Source organism: Schistocerca serialis, chromosome 3 (assembly GCF_023864345.2).
Source record: "Schistocerca serialis cubense isolate TAMUIC-IGC-003099 chromosome 3, iqSchSeri2.2, whole genome shotgun sequence".
NCBI lineage: Eukaryota > Metazoa > Arthropoda > Insecta > Orthoptera > Acrididae > Schistocerca > Schistocerca serialis.
Window position 1 is genome coordinate 367,362,336 of NC_064640.1, and position 9,194 is coordinate 367,371,529.

Sequence of the window (9,194 nt, forward strand, 5' to 3'; positions counted from 1 at the left end):
CTTTCTATAATATTTCCCTTGTATAGCCCCTGTGTACTCACTCCACCTTTCCCTTCTTTGCTTAGTGCTGGTTTTCCATATGAGTTCAAAAGCCTTCTTTAATTTTCCTTTAGTTGATATCAGTCTTTTACCCAGTAAAATAACCTTACATTTGTACTGTAGCTATTTTGCACTTTTTGTCAATCTCAATTTTTAGACATTTCTATTCCCTATGTGACCCCTTGCTGCCTTCACTATTTCTTTCAAAGCAGCTGATTCAGCTTCCACTGTATCCCTTTCCCCTGTTTCAGTCAATCACTGCGTAATGCTCCCTCTTAAACTCTCAACATCATATGGTTCTTTCAACTTATTCGCGTCAGTCTCTTTAATTTCTTACCATCTTGTAATTTCTTCAATTATAATCTACAGTTCATAACCAATATATTGTGGTTATTCCACATGTCTTACAGGGACATTAAATCATTTTGATCTATCCTTAATTCCATCCTTTGTCATTTTGTATATTTCAGATGGAGTGCTGTTCAAAGTTTTAACTATCTGCTGCTCCTGCTACAAGATCGTTGAAATTGCAACACTTGGAATTTTTCTGGTGCTGCTCCTTGATTCTGTATATTTTTATGGAAATGCATATGGCTGCAGCTCCTTTCGCTTTTAAGTAAAAAATGCACCTTCCTCACATTTCAAGTTTGCTTCGATGTTGATTTTCTGTTGCAGGCTCTACATTGTACACGCTCTGAGATACTGTTCAGGAAACTTGATGTTGTCCATTCCTTGGGTTAAATAATGTTAGTCATTTGTATGTGAGGCATTCATGTATGTATATGCTTATGGTCGGTTGCTGTATGTGAATGGGTTAACACTTTAGCATGTGTGTTCATTTGATATATGACTCATGCTGTTCAAAAACCGCCATTATATAATCTCTCTTCCCAGTTAACTACATCAAGTACTTCATAGCAGTATTAATTATTAAAATATATTTGAAATATTGTGATCTTAAGTAGTTCAAGAAATTGCCGCATTACTGAATTAATCAAATGATTATATAGATGCTAGCATGTTTTTCATAAATATCAAAGTAATAGTTTTCTGTGAACATCATGATGGGATCCTGTCTTTGCCATGACTGTCTGCTTTTACATTTTTTAAACACTGTAGCAGTCTTGCAAGCAATTTGAGTACTAAGTTAGCTACTTAGCAGCATGTAACACCCCCCCCCCCCCTTTTTTTTCACCCAATTGTGTGTGATGGTGTGAATTCCGTCATGTGACATTGCAAACACCATCTGTCACTTGTTGAGTTTGGTTGGAGATGGGATCATGAGGTCACAGTGTTTGTATGTATCTTGATGATGCCCCCGATGTTCTTTACGGGACTGAGGTCAGGTGACCAGGAGAACCTACCAGCACCATTCAGACAAGAGTTATGTGGTGTTATATAGGCTTTTGAATGGACAGGTCATCTGTGGTGTGCTACAGACAAAGAAATGCACATGGTTGGGTGATAACAGACATTTCAGGGCCTCACTTCAACCCATGTGAAAATTTCCAACATGTGAATATCTACGGGTCATGTGTTCACAGTACCACGTTCATAAACAGAATACAGTGCCTGTGTGATTTTTTTTGTGCCCTTGTACCGTGCCATTGCTGTGCACCGTACTTCATGTCCAAGAAACCTTTTTCCATGCTCGGAGTCCATTGGTGGTTCTGCATCTGTGTTAATCTTGGTGCTCTGTGATGTGCAGTAAGGAGAGTTGCATTTGACAGACAAAAAGTGGTGGTGGAAAGTTAATCCAGTGCAACACTGACAAGTCAGTTTTCTGAGTTATGTGGAGAACACAAGGGAGAGAAACTGCTACTTGAAATATTATGCAAAAATGATCCTATATGGACTCAAGACTTGTTTAAAGATGACATGAAAGCTTTTATGCTAATAAAATACATTTTGTTAGCTATAGATGCATTACATAACACTTAACAGAGAAAGTTTTGTTGATTGTCACTATAACTGAGTGATCAAGTCATCTGATGTTAACGCTCACAAATATATATATGGGATGGCTCTGGCTTCTGAAAATATACTACTACTATTAAAACAAACACCATCTGCCCAGCCACAGTGTGGTAGTAGTAGTATTAGTAGTAGTAGTGCTGTATAATGGAAGGACAATAATTGTTAAAAGCTGGTTATTTAGTTTCATAACAGTTGCAACTCACACTGAAGTTTTCTTATGACAGGTAAAACATTGTGATAGTGGAGAATCCAGTAAGTGTGTGAAAACTGGATGTTAGTCTGCAACACCCATCCATGGTAATGAACTATCAAACATATTACGGTAAAATCAAGCTTTAATTGTAGTGTAATTGAAACATCCTGCTGCATTTCTTGGTAGACTGACAGTTTGCGCAAATGTGAACAACAGAGCAAATGTGTGGCCATAATGTGGAGGCTTCATGGTGATAATTGACTCTACTAATTAGGGTTTGTAGAGAAAAATATCTGTTGTGACCAGCAGAATGCAATGTTTTCTGATGAATCAGTATTCTTCACAGTGAATTATGTTTTGGTATGAGTAGGCCACATGGTGTCTATTTCCAAATTTATCCCTAAGTCATCTCACAGTGTCAGTGTGAATGTGGTAGCTTGGATCTGTATGTGTATGTGTGGACTTGGAATGGTTCACAGGATAGTTGGCCAACTTGATGCTACCCAGTAGACTCAATCAGTGTGACAACTACCTCGTGAAATATTAATCTGTCTCTAGTAGGATCAGTGCTCAATATATGTCAGGTATGGTGCTGGAATTGGTTGCAGAACAAAATGAGATTTCCCATGTTGACTGACCTCTTTTTGCACCAGACCTATGACCAATTGAAAGATTATGGGTGCAGGTGAAGTGGACTGTGTAAGAAAATTTGCCCAACCCTTTGCCAGGAAGGGTTGGAGTCTAGCTGCCTTGGAGGAGGTGGCAAAAATGAGAGATTTATTACTCACCTGGCAGAGTCCCTTGCAGGCTGCAGGTGGTCATTGACATGGAAGGCTTTGGATGGAATATCAAGTGCTAAAGATATTACACGCTCTCCCCTTTTGAGTGTTAAAAAAAATTTTCAGGAATTGACAACAGCTTGCTCAGTTAATTTAATTTTCTCTATAGAATAAACAAATTTATTCACTAAAACAAAAAATAATTACAGGAAGTTTGATTTGATCTGAATCTTGCCATTGTGCAGAGGCTTGTACTTTCTTTTCCATATCTCACCTCTAGGAATGACATGGAGCAAACTTTCTTGTGTTTTTAGAAGGTACATGCTAAGTGTCAATAAGGTCAGTACCTCAATCACAAGTGTCCTTTACTTTGATGAGCAATTATGTACATTCTGTAATGTGATGGACTTCTGTGTAAAATGGTGGGCACTTAAAACATTAAACCACTGTCATGTGTAAGAGATGTGAACAAAAAGTAATGGGAATTTGTGTTTTTCATAAAGAATCTTTATTTATTTATTCATCATCATCCACTCTATAGGGGACTGATGACCTTAGCTGTTTAGTCCTCCCTTAAACATCCCAACAACCACCACCACTCTATCCCCGTCAAAGTAATTCCCCTAAGATATAATACACTTGTGCCAGCACTTTTTCCAATCTTGGAAGTACTTTTGGAACTTCCTTTTCATTATGGTGTTCAGCTGCTTCAGCGATTCTGTTTTTATCTTGTCTATGGTGGCAAAACAGCCGCCTTTGTGGTTCTCTTCAGCTTCGAGAATTGAAAGAAGTCGCAGTGGGTCATGTCTGGCAATTACGATGGCTGACACAACATAATGGATTAATTTTTAGCCTAAAAATCGTGAAGAAGCATTGAGATGTAAGCATGAGCGTTATCGTGATGCAATTTCCGTGAGTGGTTTTGCCACAGCTCTGGCTGTTTTTCTTCCCAAAAACAGCACACAACTTCCAGTTAGTATTCATTATTGACCATACAATGATAAAGTAGGAACTCATGATGCACTATCCCATTCAAATGATAGAAAACGGTGAGAAAAACCTTCACATGTGATCAAAGTTGTAGAATTTTTTCTGTCTTGAATGTTCAGGCAGTTTCCATTGGCACACTTGGGCATTGGTTTCGGTTCATACCATATACCCATGTTTATCACCTGTTATAACCTTCTTTAGAGGCTCTGAATTGTTGTTTACTTCATTCAGCAATTCCTGGAATGTCTATGCGATGTTGTTTTTGGTTGAAATTGAACAATTTTGGAACAAGCTTTGCTGTTACACATTTCCTGCCCAAAACATAAAAAAATGCGTGATATGAGCCAGAGGATATGCCAGCATCGTCAGAAATCTCTGTGATGGTGGTTCAGTGATTTTCCGTAACCATTTTCTTCACTACTTCCACAGTGCCGTCAGCAATTGATGTGCTAGGGCACCCAGGGCAGTCGTCACCTTAAATGTCCCATTGGCCCTCTTTGAAACGTTTATACCACTTGTGAACCCTTGTCTTACTCATGGTAGATTTGCCAAAAGCCACAGTCCACATTTCGAATGTGTTGCTGCACTTTATTCCATCTTTTACGGAAGTAAAAGTTTGCTGAGCTGAGCACTCAGTATCATGTATAACATTTTTGACTGTCAACAATAAACTACATATTTGAAACAGCTGAAAATGCAAACATATGTCACGAACATGTGTACCAACAAGATAAAAAACATTGAAAACCTGATGTGTAAAGTCCGCAAAATTAAAAATTTCCATTACTTTTTGATCACTCCTCGTTCATGTATGAGACAGATGCTTATTGTTCTGGTTGGGATGACTGCTCTTACTGTTCTGCATCACCCAAAGTTGACAGTAACCTTTGTCATCAACATATTGCCATTGCAACTGACCCATGGGACAGTGGTATTCCCTCTGTATATGATACACACCCTTGATGTAATGGCACTTGAAAATTGCAATGCCTTTACAACCTCGAAGATGAAGTGTCCCGTGTGTCAGGCATCTACAATCTGACTGCAGCCGAGGTGCTGATATAAACTTCGCGTATACAGTGCTAGATTGTCATGCTAGTAGCAAGTAGAAGGCCCGACAATGTACTGATCACGACATGCCAAACTGTTCCAATCCTTAGGGTAACAAGAGTGCTCTCACAGCAACACAGCAGATAAATTTAATCACTCACTAACAGCAGGTGCCAGGTCTGGCAGTGGAGGGTATGTAAAGCATGTCGGCAGGACACTGAAAACAGTGCAGTCATTGTCATAATATGTAAACAGAGCTATTGATAACTTGACGTGCATAATCATTGGCTTTTGGGCCAAAAGTGGAAGCATTTCTGAAACTGCTAAATTGGTCAACGGTTTGCATGCCGCATTGGTTAAAGAAAGGCACTATCCAAAAATGGGTGCTAAGCCAACTTGTGCACCATGGGACATACAAACAGGGGTATCCAGCTGCAAACATGTGTACAGACGAATAGATCTGCAACTGTTGACCAACTGACCACCCAGGTGAACCAAGGGACTATCAGCAGTGTGTCCTCAATGACTGTTCAGCAAATGTTACTGGGTATGGTCCTACACAGCAAGTGCCTGGTTCACGCACCCATGCTGACTGCTGTTCATCGGTGATGAAGGTTCACGCACCCATGCTGACTGCTGTTCATCGGTGATGAAGGCTAGAATTCTCACTCCAATACAATGACTGGAGTCTGCTGGGTGGCTACAGGTGGCCTTTTCAGATGACTCACATTTTATGCCCCATTGAAAAGATGGCCAAAAACAAGGAGGGACTTATGTATGATTTGGGGAATGTTTTTGTGGCATTCTGTGGATGATGTAGCAATTCTGGGAGGCACAATGAATCAACACAAGTATGCATCTATCTTTGTGGACCATATTCATCCCAACATGCAGTTTGTTTCTCCTTGGCACATTGGCATCTACAAGGAGGACAATGTAATGTGTCACACAGCTTGCAGTGTACATGTGTGGTTTGAAGAGTGCTAGGATGAGTTTACCATGCTCCCCTTGCCACCGAATGCCCTGTATTTAAACCCAATTGAGAATTCGTAGGACCACATCAGTTAGGCTGGTTGCACCATGGATCCTCAACTGAGAAACAAAGTGCAGCTGGCCGTGATACTTGGGTTGGCATGGTTCCACATCAGTGACGCTGCCTTCGAGTACCTCATTGACACTCTTCCTGCATGTCTTGCAGCGGTCTGTGCTGCGAATGGTGTTTATTCATGTGTTTGACAGGTAGTCACATTAATGTGACTGGGCAGTGTTCATTCACCATTGTAAAAGAGTTTGGATATTTTCATAAGCATCTGTTTGCTCTGGAAATAATGCTGTGTCATGTTCAGGAAAATACTGCAGTCACGGTTTACTTGGAATATTATCTGAGCATACATGCTCCCTCAGAATTTACATTTATTGGAATATCCATTTATAAGCCATAGATAACTTAAATTCTGTATTTTGACAATATATTCATTCTTTACAACTTGTGTTAGCCACTATTACAAACAAATACAGTATTAGGTGAAGAGAGTGTACCAGTCCCCATATGAAAACTGATAGTAGAAGAAAATGTTATCCAGGATTTGCACAATAGTTGCATTTTAGAATCAGCTGGAAGTTCTGGCTGAAAAACTGAACTACGTACCTGAACTTCAAATTGCGATTCATGAGTCTCTAAATCACACAGGCATCAGCTGTGTTCTTTCAAGTGAACATATTTTTTTCTACAAAACTTGTTCCTTCTGAGAAGAAAATATTGCTGTGCACAACCTAACTAAATAGAATATGTGGTGTCACCGCCAGACACCACACTTGCTAGGTGGTAGCCATTAAATTGGCCGCGGTCCGTTAGTATACGCCGGACCCTCGTGTCGCCACTGTCAGTGATTGCAGACCAAGCGCCGCCACACGGCAGGTCTGGAGAGACTTGCTAGCACTCGCCCCAGTTGTACAGCCGACTTTGCTAGCGATGGTTCACTGACATTACGCGCTCATTTGCTGAGACGATAGTTAGCATAGCCTTCAGCTACGTCATTTGCTACGACCTAGCAAGGCGCCATTATCATTTGCTATTTATCTTGTGATGCATGTACCTTCAGACCGATGTTCACCAATTATGGATTAAAGTTAAGTATTCCAGAAGCTACGTACTATTTTTGCTACTATAAGACCTTGAACTGTTCCAGACCTCACGCCAGCCTGCGTGAGCTTAAACGCGTGCCTTTCGGCTGCCCGTCATTGTGGATTGGCTGTCTTGCCAGTCCACAACAGAATATTCTCAAGCGTAATTGGTATTATGACTTGCACCCTCAACTATTCAGACGTTAATGCAGATGCATGAATGACAGCCTAAGGCTCTTTAATTACTAGCAGATAACAGGACACGTACTAAAAAAGTTTACCTTTTGTGTTGACTTGTTTACTAAGATACTTCAAAGAAGTTCTCACATTGCTTTCATGTGAAATAGTGACCGATGTGTACCATGTAACGAGGTGACTGGAGAAATACTGAAGCTGTTGAGTATAATGGGAAGGGTAGAAAATTGGTTGGTGTGCAATAATGGGTGAGGGAGAATAATCCATGGACTGACAATAGAGCATGAGAAAAGAAAGATTGCAAGTAATGTTGGTGAATAAGCTGTGTTGATGCACATTCTCACACTTACTTTTTATATATAGCATGAATCATGATCATTTTTGTCCCTGTTCCTAATTTTGCCCATAGTTAAATTTACATTTCTAATGCTCATCATCATATAGTTTCATTGACAGTTTTTATCCTCTTGTCATTGTTTGCTATGTATCCATGGTATGATTCATACATTTTATGCAAATATTATTTCCTACATGTGACAGCTGTACTCAGTTTCTCTTTTGCATAGTTTTTTTCCCTGCTTAGTCATTCTTTTGTTGCCATTGTCTTTCTCAGTTGCAATGAGAGATTTTTAAGTGCATAAATATAAATTATTGTCCTCTAGCTGCAAGAAGATGAATTACGAGATGCTGTCCTACTTGTTTTCGCAAACAAACAAGATCTGCCAAATGCTATGAGTGCAGCGGAACTCACTGATAAGCTTGGGCTGAATCAACTTCGAAACAGACATGTAAGTAACTACACTGCCAGATTATAGTCAATGATCATTTTCTGGTTTTAGATTTGATTCCGTATTATGTTCTTAATTTTTCAAAAGAATTCTATGAATTTGTAGAACCCACCCCACCGCGCGCGCGCGCACACACACACACACACACACACACACACACACACACACACACTACATTCTCACTTCCACAAGTGGAACAAATGCAGAATTTCCAGTCTATTGGTTGAAAATCTAATAAAAATACCAACAATACTTTAATTTTAACATGGAATGAATATCTGTAGCTGTTTTGTAATTAAAATGCAATTATTTGTTTCAGTGGTACATACAAGCTACGTGTGCTACGCAAGGTCAAGGCTTATATGAGGGCTTGGACTGGCTTTCAAATGAACTAGCCAAAAAGTGAAGACTGTGCATTCCGTGTGTGGCAGTGTTGTGGAGTTAAGACTGTGACTCTTCTGAACTATAATTCCTGAGCTGTATTACACTTAATTTATATTTGTCTCTTATTGAAACTTGTTGTTCATTATATCTCTTGCTGTTAAGAAGTTGTAAACTTTAAGTCTTTACTTTCATACCAAAAAAGAATGTGACAGTATTTCTTTCAAAATTAATCAACATTTTTACAGACAAAAATATTTTAATATAGATTTTGGACATACTACAAAATCAACACAAATTTTCTATTATTTAGGTAGTAGTATATGTTGTTTGAAAAGCTGTGAAATAAATTTGTCACTACTGTAGTGTTATAAGTGAAAGAAATTTTAATATTTTTGTCCATGCACTACAAATGGGTTGCTCAATGCCCATTTTTTAGCAAATGAGATCATTCAATGTTATTAGAATTGAAGCAATATTGAGCTGAAATGGTAAGTGCACTACCTGTGTAACAGGTTTTTAAGTTTTAATGAGGGTGATGTAACAGGACGATTTTGTGTCATATGTCTGGGAAGATTTATATGAACAGCTAACTCACTTAGGTGTTCTGACAAGAAATATAGGTAAAACTCGGTGCAGCACTGTGTAATTAAAGTACCATATTTAAAAGGGTTAAGA

The 9,194-nt window shown here is 39.1% G+C and overlaps 1 protein-coding gene across 1 annotated transcript in view; it reads left to right on the forward strand.

Moving 5' to 3' along the window:
- The window catches only part of LOC126470188 (ADP-ribosylation factor 2), a 44,681-nt gene extending 35,781 nt beyond the window's left edge, over positions 1–8,900 (forward strand). Inside the window, exons 4-5 of the mRNA XM_050097846.1 lie at positions 8,010–8,135; positions 8,455–8,900. Coding sequence (XP_049953803.1) covers positions 8,010–8,135; positions 8,455–8,541 — 213 coding nt within the window. The 3' untranslated portion in view covers positions 8,542–8,900. The remainder of the gene's footprint in view (positions 1–8,009; positions 8,136–8,454) is intronic.
- Positions 8,901–9,194: the final 294 nt, after the last annotated feature.